At 46.5% G+C, this 14,245-nt stretch overlaps 1 protein-coding gene across 1 annotated transcript; it reads left to right on the top strand.

Annotated features, from left to right (window-relative positions):
• Window positions 1-10,486: 10,486 nt before the first annotated feature.
• LOC123043879 (uncharacterized) lies at window positions 10,487-12,936 on the top strand. Its single transcript, XM_044466470.1, has 3 exons — window positions 10,487-11,597; window positions 11,735-11,961; window positions 12,048-12,936. The coding sequence occupies exons 1-3, from the start codon at window positions 10,583-10,585 to the stop codon at window positions 12,654-12,656; spliced, it is 1,851 nt and encodes a 616-aa protein (XP_044322405.1). The 5' UTR covers window positions 10,487-10,582; the 3' UTR covers window positions 12,657-12,936.
• Window positions 12,937-14,245: the final 1,309 nt, after the last annotated feature.

The following is a 14,245-nucleotide window of genomic DNA, read 5'->3' as shown; positions in this document are numbered from 1 at the left end:
CTCCCTTTTCGCGCTCCCGCCGGCTGCTACTTCGCCCGGGCAGGCGCTTGTGGCCCACACCACCGCCGCCCCGTCAACCGCGGCTGTCGCGCCCTCGGCCACTGCGCCGCTGGTGGCGGAGGACGTCGCGCTGGCAGGCTTCGCGGTGTCAACCGCGGCCATCGCGCCGGCTGCCCCTCTGACTGTCTCCACGGTGGTCTCACCTCAGCCAGTCTCCTCAATGGGATCACAGCCGCCGCCGCCGTTTCATTTCGGCCATCTCATCACCATCAAGTTGTCGTCGGACAATTACATCTTCTGGCGTGCGCAGGTTCTTCCGCTTCTTGGGAGTCACTATCTGCTTGGCTATGTCGACGGCTCTCTCCCTTGCCCTCCTGCGCTGATTGACAGCGTGCACGGTCCGGTCTATAATCCGGCTCACCGTGTCTGGACAGGGCAGGATCAGGCGAACCTCTCCTCCATCCAGGGGTCGCTCTCTCCGGCCGTTGCTGGGCTTGTTGTCTTCGCCAAGACGTCCCACGAGGCATGGACTATTCTTGAGCGCTCGTTTGCGGCACAGTCGCAGGCTCGTGTATCTGGGCTCCGTCGCCAACTTGGGGAGTGTCAGAAGCTTGACTCCACCGCCACTGAGTTCTACAACAAAGTCAAGAGTCTCGCCGACACGCTAGCCTCCATTGGACAGCCCCTCACCGACTCCGAGTTCAACTCGTTTATTGTCAATGGTCTTGATGAGGAGTATGACGCCCTAGTCGAGATCATCAATGAGAGGGGCAACTCCACGCCCATGCCAGCACATGAGGTCTTTTCACGCCTCCTGCTTACTGAGCAACGAGTCGAGACGCGCCGATCCAGGGGCAACGGCGCCCTCTCGGCAAACGCCGCCACCAAGGGTGGTCGCTCCTCTGCTTCATCCAGGGCTCCTTCGGGGCAGTCACCACCACCCGCCTCGGCCCCTCCTCCTACTGCGATGCTACCAGGGGCTGGCGGTCCACGTGTGTGCCAGCTTTGTGGTCGCGATGGGCACTGGGCCTCGAAGTGTCACAAGCGCTTCCAGCGGGGTTTTCTTGGTCTCGGCAATGACGGGAAGGATACACGCAACTTTGCTCGTCAGGTCGCCATGGCTGATCGTCCGCCGCCGCAGAAGCCACAGGGACACACTCAGTCCTACTCCATTGATCCCCACTGGTACATGGACTCTGGGGCGACAGAGCACCTGACCAGTGAGATGGGGAAGCTTCACACTCGTGAACCCTACCATGGCTCCGACAAGATCCACACCGCCAATGGAGCAGGTATGCACATCTCTCATATTGGTCAAGCATCACTTCTCACTAGACATGCTAATAGGAGTCTTCAACTTCGCAATGTTCTTCGAGTTCCATCTGTGACACGTAATCTTCTTTCAGTTCCTAAACTCACTCGTGATAATAATGTGCTTTGTGAATTTCATCCTTTTGATCTTTTTATTAAGGATCGGGGCACGAGGGACATTCTTCTTAGTGGGCGGCTCTGCCAAGGTCTCTATCGTCTGGAGCATCCTGGCGTCGCTCGCGTCTTCAGTGGAGTTCGGGTATCTCCGTCACAGTGGCATGCTCGTCTTGGTCACCCGGCCACACCTATTGTCCGGCAGGTTTTGCGTCGTCATGAGCTTCCTAGTGTGTCTAGTAATAAAGATGTAGCAGTGTGTGATGCTTGTCAGCAGGGGAAGAGTCATCAACTTCCTTTTTTGGAGTCCAGTCGTGAGGTGAAACATCCTTTAGAACTTGTGTTTTCAGATGTATGGGGTCCTGCTCAGACTTCTGTTAGTGGGCATAATTACTATATCAGTTTTGTTGATGCTTACAGCCGCTTTACCTGGCTTTATCTTATCAAACGTAAATCTGATGTGTTTGACATTTTTGTTCAGTTCCAAAAACATGTTGAACGCCTTCTCAAGCACAAAATTGTTCATGTTCAGTCGGACTGGGGTGGCGAGTATCGCAACCTCAACTCCTTTTTTCAGTCGCTTGGGATCACTCACCGTTTAGCATGTCCACATACACATCAGCAGAATGGTTTAGTAGAACGTAAGCATCGTCACATTGTTGAAGCTGGTCTGACTCTTTTGGCCCATGCATCTGTTCTGTTTCGTTTTTGGAGTGATGCTTTCACCACTGCATGTTTTCTCATCAATCGTACTCCCACTCGTGTTTTGAATATGAAGACTCCCATTGAAGTTCTCCTTAATGAACAACCGGACTACACCTTTCTCAAGGTGTTTGGGTGTGCTTGCTGGCCCCATCTCCGTCCATATAACAAGCGTAAGCTCGAGTTTCGTTCCAAGAAGTGTGTTTTTCTTGGTTATAGCTCTCTTCATAAAGGATACAAATGTCTTCATGTGCCCACTAATCGTGTCTACATCTCTCGGGATGTTGTGTTTGATGAGCATGTTTTTCCCTTTGCCAAACTCCCTGTGTCCACTACCGAGCCACCTGTCATGCATTCATCCTCTGTTGCTTCTGACCAATTTGATGATGTTGCATATTCTCCTCTATTGTTGCCTAACCATGGTGCAGGCACTGGTCGTGGGGCTCGTTTGGAGATTCTGGAAGTGCCATCTTCCTCTTCGTCGCCATCGCCTTCATCCTCGGCACCTTCTGTTGTGCATGAGGAGCACATGGCGCCCCTGCATGACCTCGGTTTCCGTGCTCATGCACGGCCGATCGACGTCCTGGCCCGGTCGCCTCTGGCTTCTGGGCTGCCTTCGCCATCGTCGCGCCCTACAACCCCGCCGACTGGGCCGGCCTCCTCGGTCCCCGTCTTGCCTAGGGCGTCGGGGCAGTCATCATCAGGCCTGGCCTCGCCCGCCCCTGCCTCGCCTAGGGTGTCTGGGCCCTTCTCACCAGGGCCGGCCTCGCCTGCTCTCGCCTCGCCAAGGCCGTCTGGGCCGGTGTCACCGGAGCTGGCCTCGCCCACTCTCGGTTCGCCCATGGCCTCTGAGCCCCTGTCGTCAGGCCAGTCTTCGCCATGCAGCCCGGAGTCGTCTGTCCCGAGCTCGCCTGAGGTGATTCCTGCATCTCCGACGACCGTCACGTCTCCGTCACCTTCGCCTCCGCCGGCTCCTGCTGCTGCTCTACGTCCACATACGCGCAGTCGGAGTGGCATTTTTCAGCCTAAGCAACGTCACGATGGCACAGTTGCTTGGTTAGCGGCGTGCATGTCTGCTGCTCTCGCAGATCCATCCTCTGAGCCACACACGTATCAAGCTGCTATGCGCATTCCTCATTGGAGAGAGGCCATGGAGCAGGAGTATCAAGCGCTTCTTCGCAATCAGACATGGACTCTTGTTCCTCCACAATCACGGGTAAATGTCATTGATTCCAAATGGGTTTTCAACGTGAAGAGGCATTCTGATGGGTCCATTGAGCGCTATAAGGCTCGTCCGGTTGCTCGTGGTTTTCGACAGCGTTTTGGACTTGACTATGAAGACACCTTCAGTCCAGTGGTCAAACCTACTACCATCAGACTTCTTCTCTCTCTGGCTGTTACTCGAGGTTGGTTTCTTCGTCAGCTTGATGTTCAAAATGCTTTTCTTCATGGTGTCTTGGCGGAGGAGGTTTACATGCGCCAGCCTCCGGGTTTCTCTGATCCGGATCGCCCTGATCATCTCTGTCGTCTGTCCAAGGCAATTTATGGTCTGAAGCAGGCTCCTCGTGCTTGGCATGCTCGTCTTGCAATGGCTCTTCGTGCTCATGGTTTTGCATCATCAACGGCTGACTCCTCATTGTTTCTTCTTCAAAGGCCTGAGGTTACTATGTACTTGTTGGTCTATGTAGATGATATCATTTTGGTCAGCTCCTCTCAGTCGGCTGCTACTGTGCTTGTTCGCTCACTTGGTGCTGATTTTGCGGTCAAGGACCTTGGGAAGCTTCATTACTTTCTTGGTGTGGAGGTTACTTCTCGTGATGTTGGCCTTGTTATGACGCAGAAGAAGTACTCTCTGGATTTGTTGCAGCGAGCTGGGATGCTTAAGTGCAAACCGACGACTACACCCATGTCTACCACTGATAAGCTCAATGTTGTTGATGGTGTGCTTCTTTCTTCTTCTGATGCGACAGAGTACAGGAGTATTGTTGGTGGGCTCCAGTACTTGACGATCACGCGACCAGACATTTCCTATGCTGTTAACCGAGTCTGCCAGTATCTGCAGTCACCCCGTGACACTCATTGGTCTGCTGTTAAGCGGATTTTGTGCTATATTCGTTTCACAGTGGCTCATGGTTTGCATATTCGGCCGTCTGACTCTGGTTGTCTTTCAGCATATTCCGATGCAGACTGGGCTGACAATCCGGATGACAGGCGATCCACGGGGGGTTATGCTGTCTTCTTTGGCTCTAACCTGATTGCCTGGAGTGCTCGGAAACAGGCTACTGTCTCGCGTAGCAGTACTGAGGCTGAGTATAAGGTTGTGGCCAATGCCACATCAGAGATCATCTGGGTACAGTCCTTGCTTCAGGAGTTAAGTATACCCAATCACAGCCTCCTGTTCTTTGGTGTGATAACATCGGTGCTACATACCTTTCTGCAAATCCGGTATTCCATGCCCGAACGAAACACATTGAAGTTGACTATCACTTTGTGCGTGAACGTGTCTCTCAGAAGCAACTACAGATCAAGTTTATTTCTTCCAAGGATCAACTTGCTGACATCTTCACCAAGCCATTGCCTTTGCCACAGTTTGAGACTTGCAGGCGCAATCTTACCCTTCTAGATTCATTAGAAAGTGGCTAAGATTGAGGGAGGGTGTTAGACTATATTTACATGTGTATATTGTAACGTTGTATACCACCTCATTATATATATGATAGGCCACCCCTAGAGGGTTGTGCCGGTTCCCCCAAAGCCTATTGTCTTACAAAGAGGACGACGGGAGGCTCCTTCCACCGCCGCCACCTGCCTGATTCACCTCGCCCTGTTCTTTCCGGATTTACCCGATGGACAACACGGGCGTCCATGAGCGGCGGTTGCAGGCGACGACCCGCTCTTTTCTCTTCCGATTCGCCTATAGGGGCCGATCCTTGCTTTCACCGGATCCGACGGCCGGGCACCCGCGTGGGGATGTGGCATCTAGGATGGCCGGGCCGAGCCACTATCACCGGGAGCTCGAGGAGGGAGGATGGGTGGAGCCGGATGATGTAGATCGAGGATGCGCCGCACCGGGCCTCCTTTGAAGGAAGCGGAGGGGCAAGGTGCCACGCAGGAGTCACGGGTTTGGCCATGGGAGCACAGCCGCCCCGGATCTGCCACCGAGAGACGCACCAACGCGCGTACGGAGCGCTGAGCTGACCGCCACGAGGGAGCGCACGCAACGGGCCAGCCAGGAGGCGACGAGAAGCCCCGCCCGGCGCCACCGCCACGACGGAGGCTTCGCATGGTGGTGGCCTCCGGACTCCGATGACGGCGAGGGGGGGGAGCTGGAGATGGGGTTGCTGGTAGCGGCGCACTACCGGGGGAAGCCGCCTGTGGGGTAGTCGCCGGGGTTTCCAGTGATAGCTCGTCAATACTCGCCACTCGTCAGGCCGGCTGGAAGCAACGGGTGCTCGGCAGGGATGCGAGAGCGGAGAGATGGAGAGATAGAATAGAACGAGAGCGGTGGAGGTAGAGACGAATGGATAAGCTTTGAAGCGTGGCCTCTCTAGAGCGAGGTACACGTGACGTGATGGATGGTGTACGTGTCGGCTCGAACTAACCAGCGCTATTTCTATTAGCTGATTGATTTTTTTAATCCCCCACAAAAAGGAGGACATGCACAACGCATTTTTTTACTGAGCAAATGCACGTATTTGTACTGGAACGGGAGTATGTGAGAGACGCATCATGAGAGAATATCATTTTTTTCTTGCGTTTGGACCAAGCCCAAATAGTGAAAAGAACCATTAGGATTGAAATATAATCTTACAAATAAAAAAATCTACAGAATAAAATATGCGTCAATAAATCATTTAAATGAATTACACTATATGTTTCATCCTAAAAGACTATTTCATGCATCACTATTCTTTCGTCTGATGGTAGTGCAGGCCTTAAATATGCGTCAATAAAGGATGTTGGGTTGGCCTTTTCGTATCAACACTCCATGATCCAAAAAAAGATAATGCAACCCGTGACAACACACACGCGTATGCACCTCACAGAGACGAGGGTAACCCAATCTCAGCATTTATCACAGTTGGATATGAGTGGCGCGTAATGGCACACGAAGCAGGTTTTTGTTAGAGCAAACCTTGCGAGTTCGGTAGGTTTAGAAAAGTTCAGTCAGATTTCACTGCCATGGCAGTTGTTTCGGTATTGTTATGTTTTCTCTATGAGTTTCGTCAGTTAGCATGTTAGCAAGATTAGCTCAAGTGTTTAACCAACAGGACCGACTCATGTGCCCTACCCCTACTGATCTGTTTCGTGCAAAAATGCTAGACATACGGGGGTTTTACGGGCTTCTTCTAAACTAACTAAACATGCCCCCCCCCCCCCGATTTTCAGGTGGGTGGGCCCGCGTCCTCCCAAACCTCCAATTAAAAACTGCCTAATCACCCTGTAACACTTCCCAGCCTATAATCGTTTGTTGACGTAGCAAAGCTCCTGTTTGTGAGATGGCGCGAGTGTTGTGGATCGTAGCGGCGCAAAGTCCGGGGCAATGAGCCCGTTTCCTTCGTTGTAGCTCCGAATATTTTAGTGAAAGAAAGCAGAAAAATTGCAGGATTTTAAGTAGGCTAAACTTTATCTTTCATCTTTGTCCGCTAGCGTTGATACATGATTACATAAGTTTTTTTTGCCCGTTGCAACGCACGGGCATTTGTACTAGTATATATATATATGCCCGTGATTTCATCCGGGACACCGAACAACATTCGGTCACCAACTCATATAACACTGTATCATCAACGAGCGTTATGGGTGCGGACCCTATGGGTTCGAAAACTATGTAGACATGACCGAGACACCTATCTGGTCAATAACCAATAGCGGAACCTGGATGCCCATATTGGCTCCGACATATTCTATAAAGATCTTTATTGGTCGAACCATTATGACAATATACATAATTCCCTTTGTCCATCGATATGTTACTTGCCTGAGATTCGATCATCGGTATGTTCATACCTAGTTCAATCTTGTTACCGACAAGTCTCTTTACACGTTCCATAATACATCACCTCGTGACTAACTCCTTAGCCATTTGCTTGCAAGATTATGATGTGTATTACCGAGAGGGCCCAGAGATACCTCTCTGATATACTCGGAGTGACAAATCCTAATCTCGATCTATGCCAACTCAACAAACACCTTCTGAGATACATGTAGAGCATCTTTATGATCACCCGGTTACGTTGTGACGTTTGATAGCACATAAGACATTCCTCAGGTATCCGGGAGTTGCATAATCTCATACTCGGAGGAATATGTATTTGACATGAAGAAAGCAATAGCAATAAAACTAAACGATCATTATACTAAGCTAACGGGTGGGTCTTGTCCATCACATCATTCTCCTAACGATGTGATCCCGTTATCAAATGACAACACATGTCAATGGTTAGGAAACCTTAACCATCTTTAATCAACGAGCTACTCTAGTAGAGGCTTACTAGGGACACGGTATTTGTTTATGTATTCACACATGTATTTAAGTTTCCGATCAATACAATTATAGCATGAATAATAAACATTTATCATGAATAAGGAAATATAAAATAACAACTTTAGTATTGCCTCTAGGGCATATTTCCTTTAGTAAGCTATCTCCCTCCATAGGGTGGGAGGGAGCCCATTCTCGTTCTTATTGGTTTTAGCATCTTGGTTGGGGCTGTGTGGCGGCGGTGATGTCCCTGAGTAGGGATAATGTCTCCCATGTTCTATCCCCATCCTGATGGTACATCTAGCTTCGTTGGAGGGTGTGTGAAGGTGTGCCCCCGTTGTATTTCGCGGAATTCGGTCGGTGCTGGCCTTTGGTGGATCTATTTGGATTTGGTCTTCATTCGTCTTTATTTGTGTGTTTACATATTTGATCCTTCCAATCTACGAATTTCTTCATTGGCAATGGTTGCTGCTCTGGTGCGCTGGTCCTATGGGGTCTTAGATGATGACTTCCTAACTGTCTACTACAACAAGGTTTGTTTGGCTTCTGCGAGGGAGGGGCGATGATGGCGGCATGCCTTCGGCTCTCTCTAGTGATTGTAGTCGTTGCTAGGTGGTCCGCGAATCTGGTTGTAATTTTTATTACCTCTGATGTTCTTTGTACCACCATGATTGAGAATGAATAGATTGGAAGTTTTCTCGCAAAAAAGAAATTGCTAGGGGTCGGTGTACGGATGCGTCCGCGGACGCTTAGTGGGCAGATTTGGCCAGCCCAATTGTAGATGCTCTTATAGAAGTCCCTCTAACTAGTGTTGTTTGGAGATCTTTGGGTGCTCGGGGCATCTCCAAAGCGGACCTTCAAATTACCAGCAAATGTCTGGACCAAGCTGTCTGGAAATAGTTTGCTAACCAACACCATATAGGCATGCCCATTGTGTAGTTGTTCATTGATCTGCTAACAATGGGATCCAGAGACCTTCATCAAGACCTCTAAGCTAGTTGTTCAGAAAAGAGTTCACTTTTCCCAAAGGAGCTAGAAATGGGAGGGGAGAGCACTTGGAGTGCTCCAAGCCCGTTGAGTAGTTGTTGGTTGACCTGCTAACAATGGGATTCGGAGACCTTGTGGGAGGCGATGATATGTTGTGTGATTATGCATAACATGATCATAGAGGATGACGATGAAGATGATGTTGGAGGTTTGGAACATATGTGCGAGCTAAATTCATGTCTGAACTATTTTATTTCAAAATTTAGTTGGATTGTAATATTTACATTTGAACTATTGTCACATTTAAATATTTTCGCTCATTGAAGATTTGATATGCTATTATTTTGAGTATTGCGGACTTCGAAAAAATAGAGTCGGGCGTCTAGCGGGCACTGATGGATGGCCAACTCCCGTATTCATGTTCAGGAACGAGTCTGGACCAACCCGTAGACAAATAGAGTGTCCGTTTCGGGCCTATTCCCTCACGCGCGATCCTTATTTATTGCGTAGGTCGGCAACGGTCGACCAAACGCACACCCCCTCTATCGGTTTTTTGGTTTTTTTATGTTTTTTTATAGTTTCATTTTTATTTCTTCTTTTCCCTTTTTCGTGTTTTCCCTTTTTATTTTATCTTTTTCATTTTTTATTTCGTATTTTCCAAATTCACAAAATGTTTTATTAAAAGTTGTAAACTTTTTTGAAATCATGTACAAAATTTGAATTCATGATATTTTTTCTAAAACCGTGAATAATTTACCAATTCTCAAAGATTTTTTAAAATTTGTGAACATTATTCCAATTCTTAGAAAAAATTATGAAATCTGTGAACACTTTTTTTCCAAACTCACAAACTTTTTTTAAGTCGTAACACATTGTTTTTGAAATCGTGAACACATCCGAATTCGTAAACATTTTTTGTACATTTTTTCATATTCATTTTATTTTCTGTTTATTTTCTTCTTTAAAATAATTTGATGCTTGGAAAAAAAACAATTGTCAGAAAAAATGCGAATTTGAAAAAAATGTTCGAGAAATCATCAATGTTTGTGAATTCAAAAATGTTTATGATTTAAAAATTTGTTCACAAAAATAAAAAATGTTTGTGATTTTGAATAAAAATTCACATATTCAAAAAAAGTTCATGAATTTGAAAAATTTCGGTATTTCATATATATGTTCATGAATTTTTAAAAATTATAAAAAAATCTAAATTGCCATGAATTTCCAACATTGTTCTTAGAATTAAAGAATTCATCAATCTGAAAATGTTTGATAGTTCAAAAAATATCTATGAATTAAAAAATGTTTGTAAAAAACATTCTTGAATTTAAAAAAATGTTTTGAATTTTCTTTGGTCGTTTCACAAAATGTTAACGTGTGTTTTAGAAAATATTGATAATTTAAAAAATGTTCTTCAGAAATATATTTGCGAGTTCTGATAAAGTTCAATAATTTAAAAAAATCGGAGATTTGGTAATTGTTCATGAGTTCGAAAAATATTCATCATTTTAAAAAGAAATATAAAAGAGTATAACAGATGAAAGGGAACCTAAAAATATAATAAAAATGTAAGAAAAAGAAAGAAAAAGGAACATGAAAACAGGGAAAAACGATAATGTAAAAGGAAGGAATTTTAAAATAAAAATGAAAAGGAAAAACTAAAATAAAGAGGAAAAAGAAAAATTGTAATAGAATGAAAAAATAGAAGAAAGACATTGGTGGGAAAAAACAGTATGGGCTGGGTGGCTATTTGGCGATCTTTTTCTGGTTGAGGGCTTCCTACTTGGTGGCGACCTGTGCACCGAATATATCAACAGGTACCACTTGATCTACTGGGCCGGGTTGAGGCTGAGAGACAGTATATCAACACCCGCCCGTCTGCACCGTATCTTGAAAACCCTACCTGGTTCCTTTGCCACCCCCTAAACGAAAACCGCCGCCGGCGGCGGCGGCGGCGGCGGCGGGGAGACGGCAGACGGTGAGATGGCGACCGCAGGGAGTTCAAGGGGAAGTAGTGGCGAGTTCGTGTTAAGCGAGGAGCTCTATCAGGCTGGAGTCTCCGTGCATGAGAGTATGCGCTGGATCCAGGTCCAGGAAGACAAGATGGCTGAGATCTCGGCGATTCGCAATAATTTGCTTGGGTTGAAATCGGATGCACTCGAGTTGTTTGAGAAGATCTCCCGTCAGGCAAATTCCGAGACCCAGAAGAGGCTCTGCGCGATGCAGAAGACCCATGGTGTGAAATCGTTGGAGACCCAGAGCAAGATTGGTGACGACGGTGAGATGGAAACGAGGTGTGAGGAGTCGAAGCGAAGGAGTGCCGCGTCCCTGGAACTCGAGGATCTGCTCCATCGTGCCGCACTCCAAACCCAGATGTGGATAGGTGAAGGCGCAGAAAGTGAGGAGCTGCTCGATCTGGCCGCAAAGGAGACCCAGGGGAGGATCGTTGGCCAGGTTCACAGTCTGTCCTCCCTACCCAAATTCGTCAGTGAGGTCATGTTGAAATTCGGACAAGTTGCCGGTGACATTTCTATGGTATTAGAAGCGCAGCAGACCCGGAAGGAGGCACTAGCAGTGCTGAGCTTCGGCTTCAGGCTACAGTTGCTCTCCAAGCAGATTGATGAGTTGTGGCGTGAGATGTGCACATTACTGAGATCTTTCTCGCCAGAAAACAAAGATGTTATGAAAACCATGATTATGTTTACCCGTGAACCCTACCTACGTGGAATCTGCAAATTGCAATTGATCTCTGAACACATCAGTATGCTCCAGCAGATGGACTCGGATTTCGATTCGAAAGTGAAATCAATGATTGTAGAGTTGAAATCGGAATCTTTCTTGTCAGCCATGGAGAAGTTGGAGGAGAGCCGCAGGGAAGGCTGTGGAGACCAAAAAGTTTCCATGGAGACCAAGAAGTTGGAGGAGGAGAAGAGATTCACTGCCTACCGACTCTACTGGGAATGTACATGGGGCAACACCAACAGCTTTGAAGACCAGAGTGAGTAAACATGCACGTATGCTAGTTATCCAGTGGTAGTTAGATTGATCCTGCTTTATTTTTCTTGAATGGATCGTAAATGAGCCACTCTAGTTACTTTATGTTAGATCTCTAACTCATACTTGACTTTCATGCAGCGTTATTGAGCCCCATGCTCTTTACACACTGCACACCACGCCGCATCCCAATTGAAGCTGTCGCCGGGAATACCTTGCAGATCTACTCCATCAAAATCTCGTTAACAAACAAAATCAACTTCCCACTGGATGTGTACGGAGTGGTCGCGGCCCGAGATGCCGTGGACCATTGTCGCAACCCTATCTTCCTTCGTACAAGGAATTCCTGCCAAACCCTCACAGAACAAGTACGAATGCTATTCTCTTCCCTTAATATTTTGTTTGTTGCCTGTAATCCTTGCTGATTAGTCAATGGCAATGATGATGCTCATAGGATCCTTTCTTGCGATTGACTGGCCCGGTTCGTGCAATTGTGTCGATGGAGACTGTTCACATTGAAATCCAACTAACAGTAAAGGGCGCAACAAAATCTGAAGATAGAGCATTGATTAGTACATTCTACTTCTACAATGGTGACAGTTCCCCGCAGGTAGCTGAAAACAGCTTTTGCACTGTGGAGTTATGCAATGAGCAACTTAAACAGTCGGTCCAAGCCACTATCCTAAGCGTGTTTGTTAGAGCTGAAGCTGGATCATTGCCTTTCCCAAATGGTGCCCGAGTTGTTTGCTCTTCACTACCTCAGGATGTTGATAAACATATTGCTGGGCCCTCATCTAGGCAAGTTGTAGTTCTTGATTTAAAAGGTGGAATGGCTAAACCTGGCTACCTTGATCTGACAAGGCATGTAGTTTCTGTGGAATTAAACGGACAGTTGAAAGTCCTCATGGAGACCTTTTCGCCTTCGCAGTCTGTTGAAAGTACTCGTGTCCTCTTCATCCCGCCCCGAAAATGTAACATAAGTAAACATGAGGGCAACTTTGGTGGCTATGAGGTGGAGATTACTATTGCTTGGTCCTTGATTCCCTCGAAGATGCTATCCTGATGAATAGGTATGAGGACCCTTGGGCAGTGTGAACTCTGAAGCTTGTTGAAGATGATAACGGCTATCTTGGTACTGGATATGTCCATCTTTTGAAGATGATACTGCTGTCTTTGCTGTCGTTTCCTGATCTGTTGTGCTATTAGGCATGGTCAAGCTAGGTGAACATTGTAATTGTTGTCATGCTATGTGAACCTTTATCATGTGGAATACATGTGAGCTATTGTCAGTAGGTTATGCTGTACTTGATAGTTGATCATGTTAAGCAAATATCTTTAATTGATTACCTGGACTATTATTATTTACCAATCAAAATTAGATTGGTATCTCCTGTGAGTTACAGCAACAGGCTCTCTGTTCCCCAGCTTGCTGAAACCTCATCCCTTTTGTTTTTCGTCCTCTACTAACTAAGTAGGAGTAGCGACCAAATATTCCAAAATTCAAATTGTGTGTCAATCGTTAGGACAGCTGAAACGCAAACATTTGCTAGAAACAGTGCCTGCAAATTTGGGTTCACCACAAGTCCATATAATTAACAGTAGTTAATTCAAGATGTGTTAGTAAGATACCCTTTGATCTACAATGTACTCCCTCTATCCGGAAATACTTGTCATCAAAATGGATAAAAGAAGATGTATCTAGAACTAACTAGATACATCTTCTTTTATCCATTTTGATGTCAAGTATTTTTGAACGGAGGGAGTAGTACTGGTGCATACTAGAACCATATTAGAACCATATGGTGCATACTAGAACCATATGATTCGGGGGGCTTATTTATTTGGCGGCTAAGCCCCCGGTCGGATTCATTCATCGATTTCCCGAGCAAGGTCACACTCACCGTTTCTGCTTCCCGGTAGCAGGAGTCAAATGCGTTTTTTTTCATGAAAAATGCGTTTTTTTTCATGAAAAAGGGCAATCTATGTGGTGCCCTTTCTACTAGCGCGAGGCGCGCCCGTGACTGACTCCGTATGTATTTTGTGACGAAGATGTCTTCATATTTTACGTCAGTGCACGGTGTGTGTGTGGGGTGGGTGTGTGTGTGTGTTGGGGGGGGGGGGGGGGTTGTCATATTTTGCAACAGGAAATAAAATGACACCAAAAATAAGAATAGTGAGAAAACATAAAAAAAGAACTGGCTGCAATCCCTTTGATGGTCCATGTTGTTTATATGTGACTTTATGTTTCTTTTTGTACTTGTGTCATTATTAGTCATTTTGTTTCTTAACCACGGAGCACAAGGGAAACCGAAATATTATTTTAAATTGGCATTGTTGGATGCTAGCAAGGTTGACAGTGTAGCATACGGCTAATGCCTGTGTGTCGAAGAAAACAATGGGCAGAACTAATATACTCCCTCCGTCCCAAAATTCTTGTCTTAGATTTGTCTAAATACGGATGTATCAAGTCACGTTTTAGTATTATATACATCCGGACGAGAGAAGGATCTAAAGGACGAAGAGAGGAAGAAGCCCGCCGTGATCCAGGTTTGCGTACATAACGTTTGCTTGGTCTACCACATATGCCATGCCGACGTTGAGTGCCAGGATTTTAAGAACTTCCTCAAGGACAAAAGAGTGAAATTCGTTACT

Source organism: Triticum aestivum, chromosome 2B, assembly GCF_018294505.1.
Source record: "Triticum aestivum cultivar Chinese Spring chromosome 2B, IWGSC CS RefSeq v2.1, whole genome shotgun sequence".
Lineage (NCBI taxonomy): Eukaryota > Viridiplantae > Streptophyta > Magnoliopsida > Poales > Poaceae > Triticum > Triticum aestivum.
Note: the sequence above shows the minus strand (reverse complement) of the source record. Positions and strands in the feature narration are given on the sequence as shown.